A 15,615-nucleotide genomic window follows, 5' to 3' on the forward strand; every position below is an offset into this window, starting at 1 on the left:
GTTCTTGTTTGTGGAATTTTCATCTATTCCTCCTTGGAAAATTCTTCCAGTTCTGTGAGATTCCTGGGTCGTCTTTCATGCACTGCTATTTTGAGGTCTAGCCACAGATTTTAATGATGGTCAGATCAGGGGACTGTGAGGGACACTGTAAAACCTTCAGCTTGTGCCTTTTGAGGTAGTCTATTGTGGATTTTGACATATGTTTAGGATCATTATCCATTTGTAGAAGTCATGCTCTTTTCAAGGTTGGAGACTGGGTTTTTATAAAGCTGGGAAATTTTCATCACGTGGCTTTTCCTATTAATGACAGTGAACAAGCCATAACCCAACAGGCTAATTAAGGTCTGAAACTTTGGTCAAAGTTATCTGAGCACACAAATTTTCAAGGGTGCCCAAACTTTTGCATTGGCCCAGTTTACATTTTGTAATTTTTCAAATGTCACTCAGCAACTGCAGGATGACATCAAGTGACCTACAAAAGGAATGGCAAATGGCAGCTGGGGTGAAGTGCACGGCAAAAACAGTTCGGAACAGGCTCCTAGAGGCAGGACTCCAGTCATGTAAGTGTGGCACCCCTAGGGGTATTTGCCACAAAAATAGTTACTGACAGTAAGTACAAATACTAAAATAGCAAGACTGCACTACCACCTCCGGCCAGAAGGGGGAGCTCCAGAGACTCCCCTTGATCCATTCTGGTCTGAGAGAAGAACTGGCAGTTGGGCTAAGGAGCTGATAGTGAGAGGTCATACAGTTGAATCTCTAACAGCCCTGTGACTGTTACCAGGCCTAAATCACCGGCCTGAGGAGAAGAGGGATAGAGAAAAAGGACATTGTGAGAACCGGGTAGCATTAATCACTACCCAGAACAGGCGCAAAGACGGATACCGGATCCGTGGCTGTATTCATTATATATAATACAGCAACCGGAAAAACGTGAGGTGATATCAGCTTCACTAGGGTCGGATGCAGCAACAGACACAGAGTTCAGCGGTACTCCCAGATGGGGTAAACCGATAAAAGGACTCGGGTTGCCCGTCGAACCAGGACCCGGAGGGGACAGATTGGGCCGGCAGCCAGTTCACATACAGCAGCAGGGCCACACAGAAATTGCGCACAATAAGAGGCGAAGACCCCGGCAGGGTCAAAGTAACTCAGAGTTCCCATACAGACTCCGGTGACAGGACTGGTTGTAAATCCTTTTATGTTAAAGTAAACTGGTTAAACGTTTCAGTGCCTCAGTCTTTCATTTGGACAATAGCCATCTATCCAGGATCAGGATCGTCACCGCTGGGAGAACCTGCTGCTGATCAAGTAAGTGCCTGTCCCCTCATGATACCCCTTACACTGTGCATTGCCTGAGGCCACAGCACCGGGTCAAGCCACCCGTGACATCCCCCTCAAGAGACAGACTCCATTGGTCCGGTGCTGGGTATCCCGGTCTCCTGGGCGTCACAATTGGCGTCACGAACAGGATCTAGCCAGCCCGTATACCGGGTATTGTGTGCCGTGATTGGAGCCCAAAACTGTGGAAACTGGGATGAAAAATCTTGAAAATTGACTTTATTAAAGAAAAATCCATTCCCCATTGAAAACTATTGAAAGTGACTTTTCCCCATTGGTTATAATGGAGTAAAGATGGCCGCCATCCCCTGAGGTAATCACTTCATAACCGTTAGGCACGAGACTGTTAATTGAGCTACGCCATCACCTGAGCCCCAGTCTAACTGAAAAACTTCACAATCCGCCATTACAGAGCGCGGTGGGTGGGAGCAGCAGGGGGCGTGTCATTGTGGGCGGCACCAAGCTGAGCGCTCTGACATCAGAGCAAGGGGAAAATCGATCCTGCTGCACAGCGGAACGAATCTACACTATCCCGACGGAAGCGGAGGACCGGAAGGGTCCGGATTAACTAAGGGGGCACAGTATGTCGCAGCACGGAGACGCCGCAGCACTCGGCAACGCTAATGCAGCTGAAAGACAGAGTGTCAATAGAGAGTCCGGCAGCGCAGCGGTGCAAGGAGTGGCGCCCATCATGCCGGTGCTGATGCCATATACCCCGGGTGGCCCATGGCTTCCAATGTATGAAGGTGAGCCTAATACCCTTGACGATTTCAGAGAAAAGATGCTGGCCCATTTTGACATGTTCCCTGTGGGTGAAGTTCAGCGTGTTAGTCTCCTGATGATGCAGTTAAGTGGCCATGCTAAGCGAGAAGTCACAGCATGGGCAGCTGATCTAAAAGGCACTGTTGAACGCATATTTGCTGGATTAAAAGCTACATTTGAAACCACGGCCAGCAGCAAAGCTAAAATACGATTCTTTAGTTGCAAACAAAAAGCTAATGAGGGCGTGAGAGACTTTGCCTTAAACCTGCAGGAAGCCCTTAAATCACTTACACTGGCTGAACCCATTTTTAACATCGGAGCGGATAAACTGCTAAGAGATCAATTTATTGAGGGACTCTACACCCCTTCTCACCGGGGGCATGTGAGCATGCTTGTTTTTAAGAACCCTGAATTGACATTTGCCCAATTAAAGGAGAGCGCTATACGTCTCCAGCTGGCAGAGGCACCTCGGGATCAGGATCCTGCGCAACCCATGGCAGAGGCACCTCAACAACAGGGAGTACCAGTGACATCAGCTATGTCTGGGGCCATTGCTAAGCCCCTGGGGCCCAGTACTAATGAGGCTCTTCAACAAAAGCTTGACTCTTTAGCTGATGTTGTTGCTTCAATGGCTAAAACCATGCAGGAGATGAGAGGACACAAGATGGAGTTGGCAAACTGTAGAGAGGATGTTCCATGGATGAGACCCCGGAGATACCCGACATGGAGAGGACGACCCCGCGACCGCTACCAACCGGATGGACAGCCCATTTGCCGCCGTTGCCAGCAGCCGGGCCACTTTGCACGAGATTGTGATTTAAACGGGAATCCCCTGGGAATGCGGGCCGCTTCACAGGAATGAACTTTCAAGGCCCAACACCCTGGCACGACAGGTACATCGGAGGACGACCCATTATCCCTATCGTGCTGGACGGAATTCCCCTCAACGCTTTGCTGGACACAGGTTCCCAGATTTCATCTATACCGTATATCCTTTATAAGAGGTACTGGGCTGATGCAGATATTGATAAAGGGCCCTCTGATTTTGAACTAGATATATGGGCCAGTAATGGTAAGTTGGTACCGAAACTAGGATTCAGGGAGATTACCATAAAGATTGGTAAAGTAGAACTGAAGAAACAGGGTATAATTGTTGTTGATGTTGACCGGCGGAACTGTGAACCAACTGTATTGATAGGAATGAATGTGTTAGAGAACTGCTTTTCCGAAGTCATTTCTGTCTTACAGCAAATTGCTGAAACTGCCCAATCCTGCCAGCAGAGAGTTCTCCGGAGGGAAATAAAAGTATTGATGTTAAGGCAACAGGTAGAAGTTGCAGGTGGAGAAATCGGCAGTGTGAGGGTAAGTGATCCAACGTCTATTGTAATCCCACCAAAAACAGAAATGCTGGTATGGTGTAGAGCAGCCATTGGTACTAAGGGACGAGATTATCAAGCCTTAATAGAACCAGTGTACACTGACAGCAGGCCCACTATACTCACAGCACGAGGGATAGTCGAGGTACACCGGGGACGAGTGCCGGTACGACTTTTGAACTGTGGAGAGGAAGAGGTCACTTTGCCAAGGTATGCTACAATGGCAAAGCTATATACTGTTGACAACAATGCCATCACAACCATTGAGCCCTTAGAACCAACCTGTCAGGTGGAAGGCAATGGCTCAGATGGAGAAATGGAGGATTGGTGCCAACAGCTACACGTGGGCATAAATTCAACACCTACCCATCAAAAACAAGGGGTGTATAGGCTAGTGACGGAATATGAACAAGTCTTCAGTAAACACCCATTGGACTTTGGACGGATAGAAGGGGTAGAACACACAATCCCCACAGGTGACCATCCCCCAATAAAAGAAAGATATAGACCCATACCGCCCGCTCACTATCAATGTGCAAAAGATATGCTGAGGGAAATGAAACAGGCCGGGGTAATAAGAGACAGCTGTAGCCCCTGGACAGCCCCTCTAGTGATTGTCAAAAAAAAGGACGGAACCATGAGAATGTGCGTAGACTACCGGAAGATTAATAACATCACCCATAAAGACGCCTACCCCTTGCCTAGGATAGAAGAGTCCTTAACTGCTTTGAAATCTGCTAATTATTATTTTTCCACCTTAGACTTAACAAGCGGGTATTGGCAAGTCCCTGTGGCTGAGAGAGATAAGGAAAAGACGGCATTCACCACACCAATGGGTCTATGTGAATTTAATCGCATGCCGTTCGGACTCTGCAACGCATCCGGTACCTTCCAGCGGCTGATGGAATGCTGCCTCGGACACAAGAACTTCGAGACCGTCCTCCTGTACCTAGATGATGTGATCGTCTACTCAAAGACTTACGAACAACACTTAATAGACCTGGCAGAAGTGTTCGAAGCCTTATCCAGGTATGGCATGAAAGTCAAGCCATCCAAATGTCACCTTCTCAAGCCAAAGGTACAGTACCTGGGACACATCGTGAGTTCGGAGGGAGTAGCACCAGATCCCGAGAAAATAAGCGCCATAAGGGATTGGCCAAGACCTACCAGCGCAAAAGAAGTTAGACAATTCCTGGGATTGGTGGGTTACTATCGCAGATTTATAAAAGGATTTACCAAGTTGGCAGCACCCTTGCAAGACACCTTGGTAGGGCAGACGAAGAAACCTTCAAACCGAAACCCTCCTTTTCAGTGGAACGACGAAAGGGAAGACTCCTTTGAACAACTAAAGAAGGCACTAACCGGAGAAGAGGTTCTGGCATACCCAGATTACCATAAACCTTTCATCCTCTACACCGATGCCAGTAATGTGGGACTAGGAGCGGTGCTGTCACAAAAGCAAGAAGGTCGGGAGAAAGTCATCGCCTTTGCAAGTAGAAAGCTCCGGCCTACTGAAAGAAATTCAGAAAATTACAGCTCCTTCAAATTGGAACTACTGGCAGTAGTTTGGGCTGTGACAGAGCGTTTCAAACACTATCTGGCCGCTGCAGAATTTATTGTCTATACTGACAACAATCCGTTGACCCACCTGGACACAGCCAAATTAGGTGCGTTAGAACAGCGATGGATAGCCCGGTTATCTAATTACAACTTCATAATCAAGTATCGAGCAGGTCGCAAGAATGGAAATGCCGATGCCCTATCCCGGATGCCACACTTGAGAGATGTAGAAGAGGAAACGGGGGAGCTTGAAGAAATTGAACTACCAGCCTTCCATCGTCCCAAGGCAAAACATCATCAGTCAAGTACCTATCAGAAACAACAAGAGGTGAATTTTAATCCGTTAGCACACCATAGATGGGCTGACACCCAAGACAGCAATCCGGCTGTGAAGTTGGTGAAGGAACTGTTGACTGAGCAAAGTGCATATCCCTATGAGGATGCCCCAGAAGAGACGCATCAACTCTGGAAAGAGAGAGGCAAAATGTTCCTGTATCAAGGGAAGCTCTGTAGAAGATACACCAATCCGAAAACACATGAATTGGTTTGGCAGATTATTGTGCCTAAACAAGATGTGAAGATGGTCCTCGGAGCTTACCATAATGGTGCTGGTCACTTCGGTTGGAAAAAGTTAGAAGTACTTCTAAGAGAAAGATTTTATTGGGTCGGGATGAGAAAATCAATCGAACAGTGGTGCAGAAATTGTGGCCCGTGCAACCTCAGAAGAAACGATCAAAAGAACCAAAGAGCACCACTGCAGCCCATAATCACCAAACAACCACTTGAACTTGTAGCCATGGACCACGTGAAGTTGACACCAAGCCGGTCCGGCTATGTCTATGCCTTGACCATCGTGGACCATTATTCACGTTTCTTGGTAGTAGTACCCGTAAAAGATCTGACAGCAAAAACAGCAGCCAAAGCGTTCCAAACGTACTTTTGTAGACCCCATGGATATCCGGAACAGGTTCTCACCGACCAAGGTACAGCCTTTGAATCAGAGATCTTCAGAGAATTCTGAAATATGTATGGTTGCAAAAAGATCCGGACGACGGCCTATCATCCACAAACGGCTTATGCGAGAAGATGAACCATATTGTAATAGACCTACTAAAGACTTTACCTGAGACAGAAAGGAATCAATGGCCAGAGAAATTGCCTGACTTGGTGGATCTGTATAATCATGTCCCGGTGAGCTCCACCAACTGCACCCCAGCTTACCTTATGCGTGCAAGACCCGGCCAATTACCAATCGATCTAGAAATGGGAATTCTGAAACCAGACGCAGAAGTTCAAGACTCCAATTGGGATATCATACGGCAAAAGCAGTATCGCCAAGTGCAAGAGAGTGTGGAAAGAAGCCTTCAGCAAACTAGAGAAAGACAAGAGCGAACTTTCAACCAGAATGCTCTAGCGACCCCATTAAGACCGGGTGACCAAGTGCTCAAGAGAAATCGTCGAACCAATAAACTGGACAATCAGTGGGAAGCCGTACCCTACACAGTTTTACCAACAAGAGTGGATAATCCTAAAATGTGTCTCATTAGCAAAAACGGAGGCTTAACATCTGTACTAGTGTCAAGAGACAATCTTAAATTATGTCCGGAAGCATTGAAAGAGCCAGACGTTGTCCAGCCAGAACCAGAAGTTATTCAACCCATACAGGTTCAACCAGTAAAGGAAAAAGAAGAGGAAGTGTATCACACCTGTATAGGAGACTTTCCCAAAACCCTACTAACATACCATGGTGCAGTAGTGGTTCCCATGGTGGCCTTTTACCCAACACCGAACCCAATACCAGAAGTCCCAAGACAGGAAGAGGCTGACCCCGTACTACAGGAGGTTCCAGGCCAGGAAGAACAGATTCCTGGTCAGAGTAATCCCATTCACGGTGGACTTGCCAACTCCATAGTCGTGGAATTATCTTTAGCAGAGCGGGCAGATACTACATCCGCAGTAGACAGTAGTACACCACATGAAGAGACACCGCTATTACGTAGATCACAGCGTAGTACCCAGGGTCAATTACCGGCCAGGTATGCAGATTACCAACTATAAAGCTCATAATGTGAATTGTATATATGTTATGCCGTATATAGTTAAACAGAAAATGTAGTATAGTCATTGCTATCAGTCTGCAACGTTTAAGCCCAGTGCCTACAGAGACTTGTCTGTATGAACTTATTGCATATTCTTGAACTTTTTATCAGCCCGGAGGCACTAAATCAAAGCTCCGGAAAGACTGCTTTTTGAACTTTGCTTTTTGCTCTTTTTGAACTTTCTTTAGACTTTATATTGATAACTTCGTTGGAAAAATGGAACTAAATTCCTGGACACTAAGTACAGTGCCGTTCCTAATACCTTCAAGGATAGAACTGTATTAATGGACGCTATTTGAAGTGACTTTTTACAGAACTCTATTTTTGTTTCCTTGAGTGGTTTTTGTAACTTTTCATTTTTAAGACTCTGTACATATTAATTGTTATTTCAAAATGTTATTGTCCCACAGTCCCGGAGTACTGTTCTTAACTAAGGGGGAATGTGGCACCCCTAGGGGTATTTGCCACAAAAATAGTTACTGACAGTAAGTACAAATACTAAAATAGCAAGACTGCACTACCACCTCCGGCCAGAAGGGGGAGCTCCAGAGACTCCCCTTGATCCATTCTGGTCTGAGAGAAGAAATGGCAGTTGGGCCAAGGAGCTGATAGTGAGAGGTCATACAGTTGAATCTCTAACAGCCCTGTGACTGTTGCCAGGCCTAAATCACCGGCCTGAGGAGAAGAGGGATAGAGAAAAAGGACATTGTGAGAACCGGGTAGCATTAATCACTACCCAGAACAGGCGCAAAGACGGATACCGGATCCGTGGCTGTATTCATTATATATAATACAGCAACCGGAAAAACGTGAGGTGATATCAGCTTCACTAGGGTCGGATGCAGCAACAGACACAGAGTTCAGCGGTACTCCCAGAGGGGGTAAACCGATAAAAGGACTCGGGTTGCCCGTCGAACCAGGACCCGGAGGGGACAGATTGGGCCGGCAGCCAGTTCACATACAGCAGCAGGGCCACACAGAAATTGCGCACAATAAGAGGCGAAGACCCCGGCAGGGTCAAAGTAACTCAGAGTTCCCATACAGACTCCGGTGACAGGACTGGTTGTAAATCCTTTTATGTTAAAGTAAACTGGTTAAACGTTTCAGTGCCTCAGTCTTTCATTTGGACAATAGCCATCTATCCAGGATCAGGATCGTCACCGCTGGGAGAACCTGCTGCTGATCAAGTAAGTGCCTGTCCCCTCATGATACCCCTTACACTGTGCATTGCCTGAGGCCACAGCACCGGGTCAAGCCACCCGTGACATCCCCCTCAAGAGACAGACTCCATTGGTCCGGTGCTGGGTATCCCGGTCTCCTGGGCGTCACAATAGCTAGAAAAAGCCTTTTATCAATGAGAAGCAAAGGAGAGCCAGGCTGAAGTTTGCCAAAGACCATAAGGATTGGACCATAGAGGACTGGAGTAAGGTAATCTTCTCTGATGAGTTTCAGCTTTGCTGAACACCTGGTCGTCTAATGGTTAGACGGAGACCTGGAGAGGCGAACAAGCCACAGTGTCTTGCACCCAATGTGAAATTTGGTGGAGGATTAGTGATGATCTGGTGATACTTAAGCAAGGCTAGAATTGGGCAGGTTAATCTTTGCGAAGGACGTATGACTCAAGCCACATACAAGGTTATCCTAGAAAAACATTTGATTCCTTCTACTCAGGCAATGTTCCCCAACTATGATGACTGGTTTTTCCAGCAGGACAATGTGCCATGTTACACAGCTAGGTCAATCAAGGTGTGGATGAAGGACCACCATATCAAATCTCTGTCATGTCCAGCCCAATCTCCAGACCTGAACCCCATTGAAAACCTCTGGAATGTAATCAAGAGGAAGATGGATAGTCACAAGCCATCAAACAAAGAAGAACTGCTTACATTTTGTGCGCCAGAAGCAGTGTGAAAGACTGGTGGAAAGCATGCCAAGACGCATGAAAGCTGTGATTAAAAAACATGGTCATTCCACAGAATATTGATTTCTGAACTCTTCCTGAGTTAAAACATTAGTATTGTTGTTTCTAAATGATTATGAACTTTTTTTTGCATTATTTGAGGTCTGCAAGCAATGCATTTTTTTGTTATTTTGACTCTTTCTCAATTTAAGAAAATAAACGCAAAATTTATTGCTTGGAACTTTGGAGACATGTTTTCAGTAGTTCATAAAATAAAATAACAATTTACATTTTACTCAAAAATACACCTATAAAGAGAAAAATCAGACAAACTGAAAATTTTGCAGTGGTCTCTTAATTTTTGTCAAAGCTGTATATTTGTTGCATCCAATGTTATATTTATTCCCTCTTCTGTCACCGGGCCATGCAGCTCCTTTATTGCGCACTTAGCATGGTGAGGATACAGTAGTAAGTAGGTTTCTGATACTGGGTGATAGTGGTCTGGGGACAATTTTATGTTCTGCCCTTCTTATAATCCTGCCTTATGTCCAACATGATGTAGTATAGATTGCCATGTATATATAATAAGCACAGTGGTTACTATAGAAAAAGCTGCAGGTGCCAGTTTTAACACACTGAACGCCTTACTAGTAGCATTCTAAAAACCATAATTAAAGTTGGCATCAATTAACCAAACTGGTAAAATAATCTTCTATGAGTAACTTCACAACAAGGGATTGCATTAAGTAGTACAGATAAATAATAAATGTATGTGAATAAGTTATTCATTACTGTATAGCACACACAAGACACAGCTGACATTCCTTTGTTTGTGAAGTATTCTAAGTACATAAAAAGCAGAAAGTTTCTGGTTTCGGGGTAAAATTAGTGTTATCTATTACTTTATAGCAATATTTTTTTTATTTGTTTGCTTATAACAAGTTTGTGTAAGTCTCCTTTAATAATAAGAATCATATGTGCATATTTGTGTGAGTCATATCAGTTTTTTATTTTAATTTCAGGATTATAATCTAAATATGGCATAGATAATTCAATATAATTTTGTATGCATTTTTTAAACCTCCCATCCCTTGCCCATCCTTCCCAATTATGAAGAAAAAATAAAGAGAGAAAAAAGAAAAATTATGTTGGCTATAAACTAGGGTAGATTTTTCCAATAGTCTCAAACATATTTGTATTTTGGCTTTTTTCAAATATACAGATAATTCCAATAATATGTGCCATAAATAACCTTTTTGTGCCATAACCTTTTTTTCCCACAAATACAGTGTTGGGGTTCTTTTAGACATATAATAACCCAAAACAATAGTATTTGCATATACTAATATCCATGAAATTGCTAATATGGTATATTCTCCTGTTACGTACCTGCACGCAACGTCTGATCTTCACAAGATTTCCTTCTCTATTCTCCTCTTATCTTCTCTTTCTACAATGGCATTCAAGATTTCTCCTATGCATCCCCATATCATCTTTGCTTGGCAAAATTGACTACTAAATGAGATAAAATATTTCTAATCAGAGGTCAAAAAACTTTTCATTATTTTAAGAACATCTTCCATGAGGAGGAAATGGCATACAAAAACAAACAAAACAAAAGTAACCCACAGTATACTCTCCTTATTATTCCCTTTGGTGCTCCCTACTAGTATTTAGTATTGATACAGGCATGTATGGCATTTAACAATGAGGCACTAATCAACCAATAGAAAACAGTATGGTAATATCATTAGGGATGAGCGAGCACTAAAATGCTCGGGTGCTCGTTACTCGAACAGAACAATTCCTAATGCCCGGATGCTCTTTTTGAATAACAAGCATAATGGGAGTCAATGGGAAATCCGAATATTTTTCTGGAAGACCTATAATGAGATCTGGGGGCAGTGAAAATATTAAAAAAAAGATGGAAAAGTTCTGAATGGAAGGAGAACTGCATGGGGCAGACCCCTGGAAGCATCTCTGACTCCCAGATAGCTGCTGAGAACAATGGTGTTTTTCTTTTACTGACAATAAAACATTCAAAATCAATGAGAAATTGGAGTTTATAGGAAAAAAATGTTTTGAAACATTCTTTCCTGTATATAAAGCAACATTTAAAAAGTATTAAACAAATATATATTTAAGTAATTTAAGTAAAACAAAATTGAAATTTTTATTAAAACAATAGAAATTTCAGTGTAGTTTATGATGGAAGGGCCAGCAATCCTTGGTGTTGGGAGCACGTGCGTGCCAGGGTGGGACTCGGCCCTTGCCTCCACAATGTTCACCCAGTGTGCCTTCAGGCAAATACGAGGGGTGATCCAAAAGTAATGATAATCGGTTATTTCTATTGCACACAGAAATTAAAATAAAATGTTTTCTTCTATCTTAGGTACCCACTAGTCCAGGAAAAAAAAATCACTTAAATAGACCACGATTCCCGGGAGCTACATTCATTTGAATATGAACTGCTGAGGAGTGAACATCAAAATGGAAAAAACTAGCTCAGAGCTGTCATCAAATGCCTCTGCTTGAAAAAAATGACTACCAAAGACATAAACAGCGACTTGGTGGAAACATTGGGGGACTCTTCTCCTCCATATTCCACAGTTGCATGCTGGGCCAAGGAATTTAAGCTGGGAAGAACATTGACGGAAGATGAACATCGTGAAGGACGCCCATCCACGTCCCTCAATGAAGAAAACGTGAAAAAAGTTGAAGAAGTTGTATTGGCAGATCGAAGAGTGACTACCAGACATGTAGCTGAGGTCACAGGGATCTCATATGGCACTATTCAAAGAATCCTTGCAAAAGAATTGCATATGAGAAAGGTCTCCACACGTTGGGTGCCAAAAATGTTAACCGACGAGCAAAAGAACAAACGAGCTGACATTTCAATAGCAAATCTCGAAAAGTTCCAAGCAGACAAGGAAAATTTTTTGTCACGTTTTTTGACCATGGACGAGACCTGGATCTACCACTTTGATCCCGAAACTAAACAGCAATCGATGACATGGAAACGAGCCGACGAACTGATGCCGAAGAAATTCAAAGTGTCAAGCTCAGCAGGGAAGGTTATGGCGTCCGTTTTTTGGGACGCTAAAGGAATTATTATGGTGGACTATTTGGAGAAGGGAACCACTATTATGGGCTCCTACTACGCAGAACAAATAAGATTGCGGGAGGCTATCAAGGAGAAAAGGCGTGGCAAACTGCAGGCTGGAGTGCTGTTTCACGAAGATAATGCGCCAGCTCACAAAGCTGCAGTTGCCATGGCTACCATTCAAGAAGCGGGCTTTGAATTGGTGAAACACCCCCCATTCACCAGATCTAGCCCCCAGTGACTTCTTTCTCTTTCCTCGGCTCAAGGAACACCTCCGGGGCAAGAAATTTGACTACAATAGGGACGTGATAACCACTGTTGGGGATTTTTTTGAGGGTCAAGATCAATAATTTTTTTCGAAGGGAATTCTAAGTTTAGAAAAGAGATGGACTAAATGTATAGACTTGTTAGGAGACTATGTAGAAAAATATATTTTTTTTTACTATATTAATTGTGTTTAGTATTGATTATCATTACTTTTGGATCGCCCCTCGTATAGTGTCCTTGGCCACAAACACTTGTCCACATGTCGGTTGTTAAGTGGACAATCCCAGTACATGCATTGGTAAGGGCCCCGAGCTGGTAAAAGGTGGGGACACCATAAAGGGAGAAAAAGTGGGGCTGGGGACAGAGTACCAAGGGACTGCTGCCATCATGAGTCAGCGGAAATCCTTGGTGTCCACAAGTCTAAGTGACATTTCCATGGCAAGCAGTCTGAAAATGTGCACCTTTATATGTACTATATTGGGAATGCATTATACTCTATCAAGGACCTTATGCTATGCATTATACTATATGTACTATGTGGGGCTGCATTATACTCTATCTAGGACTATGGGGAGTACATTATACTATGAGGACTATGGGGTGCATTATACTATATGAAGTAACTTTGCTTCTCAGCTGCTCTCAGCTGTGTAAACTATTGTGCACATCTGGCACCAGGGAGGTCAAAGTAATTCATGACCTTAGTGCCGAGGTCAAAAGCAATTTCACAGGCAGTTAGCATTAAAAAAACTACTTTACCTGTTTGTAATATTAATAGTGTTTTTCCCATTTAATATTCTGTTATTTAAGTGATTTGTGACCTGCAAAAGTTTGTGGACCCCTACCGTAAATGATTCACTGTTTATTGAACTGCATTATAGAATTTTGTGTAGTTTAATTGATTTTCATGATTGTTAGAGTATATGTAATATAAGAATTTCGCTTTACAAGTATGAACAATAATAGTTTATTAGATTTTTAAAGGTAAGATGTCACATCATTCGTCGATACTAAACTATCTCCAATGTGTTATTAGTGATGTGCATTTACTAACATGTTGTTCTCAAGCCAAATGTCCCCAGTATTCCTGTCGATAAAACACTTTTTATCCTTAGGCAATTGCTTCACGGACGTTGTCTTTCAGTCATATGTGCGGCGCTTCCGATTGTTTAAGTTACGGTCCTCTTTATAATATTCACAAACATAGTGATTGATGTCCTGGATTGCCCCGACGTCACCGCAATCCCCCGCTGGCACACTGCATTACATCACTATTATAAGACATTGCAGACAGTTTAGTATTAGCAAATGATGTGCCAGGTTCCCCAATACTGACGGTAGGGCTCATTTTGCTGGCTCACGTGCCAACCTTTTGATCCACTCATAGCAGTCAATACATTATTGTTAGACATGGTACAAAATATATAATATGTTTCCACATTTGTTTCTAGGTGCTGTATAATTTATTCAAGTCATTCTGTGAGATGAAAACAATTGTGACGACTGATATCGTGTCTGGAGTGGCTAATTTCGTGGTGGTCGGAGTAGGGGGTGTTTTAATTGGTATCGTATTTGGATTAGTAGCTGCATTCACCACCAGATTCACCCGCAACATCCGTGTGATTGAGCCGCTGTTTGTCTTCCTGTATAGCTACTTGTCATACTTAACTGCAGAAATGTTCCACCTTTCAGGCATTGTGGCGTAAGTATTTACACATCAATTTGCTGTACTGGTCTATTTCAAAAATGTTTAAGTAGCTCAGACACCAATGTTGTTACATCTTACTTATTTCTATTTGAATTTATCCACAAAATTGTGATGGTTCTTAAAAGGGTTGTCTGGTCCAAATCAATAAGTCTGCAGTCACTCTGCATTCACATAAGAATCCCCCCAGCGTACATAGTGTGCACTGCGGGGATTCGCCGATTTCAGACCGGAGGGTATGCATGAATTTTGCATGCTCCCGGCTGGTGGGCGCGTCCTCACACCCATACACTTGTATGAAGTGAGACCGTGACCTGTAGTTGACCACGCACATTGGCGTGGCATGGCACTAGATGGGGCATGGCCTCGTTCCATACAATTGCATTGAAAGAGGCCACACCCACCAGCTGGGAACATGTATAACTCATGCAAATCCTCCGTTCCCGGGTCAAAAAACAGCAAATCTCCACAGCGCACAGTGTATGCACTGGGGGGATTCATAAGTTTGCAGTCACACAGAGTGACTGCAGACTTATTGATTGAGACTGAACAACCCCTTTAAAGGGTTTGGGGAAAATCCTTGTCCCCTGGCTGAAATTTGTTTTAAAAAAAACTGGGTTCAGCACTAACTCTCTGCCACTGCCAGTCAGTGAGCTTCGCAGCTCTTAGTCGTTCGTGCCATCAACTCAGGCAGAGCTGCTGAGTTCAGTTATTGTCTACAGTGCTGTCGATGTGACGTCAGCACTGCGGACAATAACAGACATTTGGAGAAGTGGTGGAAACTCATCACTGGACCTGAGGAGTGTGATCAAAGTGTAGTTTCTCTTATCAAAGTAAATTGCATCCGAGAGACAGAGGTTTTCCAAATGAGTTTTGTCTGTCAAGAAGTACTTGGTTGCCTTATTGATCTAATAATTGAGATGTTGTGGACAGGGACCAACGTGTACATTTATGTATCTCAATAAAGGGTGCATAATCTGCAGCCCGAAGCTACATGTGGCCCACCATGCCATTCTATTCGGCCCCCAACCTTCTGTATAATGTAATTCTATATCAGAGGTAAGAAGAGTAACACGCTCATCAGGAGCAGGAATGGGCTAGCATGAATACAGCGCAGTGTAATGTCATCTGGGTCCCCCATGAATCAGGAGGGTCTCTTCTCTAGTCGTCCAAAGAAGCATACTGTACGGCAGTGGTCCCCAACCTTTCTGACCTTGAGAGCCACATTCAGCTCTGAGAGAGGGTCGCGAGCTACATCCAGCTCCCACTGACCTCACAGTAATGGCAACCAAAGACCCCATTACTGGTATAATGAACATAAAAGTTTTTCTACAGAAATCACCAGGAAGCAGCATACCAAGATCCAAGGGTTTCCTCGATACCCCCATTCAATATTCTCCCAACAAATTGTCGCAGCCAGTTTCAAGTGTCTCTTCTGATAGGTAGTATCATCCTGTCTCCAGCTTACTATAGTTAAATTATCTCTAAACATGTGCACCTCC

General features: G+C 43.7%; 1 protein-coding gene across 1 annotated transcript in view; it reads left to right on the plus strand.

Annotated features, from left to right (window-relative positions):
• Window positions 1–15,615, plus strand: part of LOC138670362 (sodium/hydrogen exchanger 2-like) — a 169,014-nt gene that overhangs the window by 93,747 nt on the left and 59,652 nt on the right. The window contains exon 3 of the mRNA XM_069757627.1: window positions 13,860–14,110. Within this exon, the coding sequence (XP_069613728.1) occupies window positions 13,860–14,110 (251 nt within the window). The remainder of the gene's footprint in view (window positions 1–13,859; window positions 14,111–15,615) is intronic.

Source organism: Ranitomeya imitator, chromosome 3 (genome assembly GCF_032444005.1).
Source record: "Ranitomeya imitator isolate aRanImi1 chromosome 3, aRanImi1.pri, whole genome shotgun sequence".
In the NCBI taxonomy this organism is placed as follows: domain Eukaryota; kingdom Metazoa; phylum Chordata; class Amphibia; order Anura; family Dendrobatidae; genus Ranitomeya; species Ranitomeya imitator.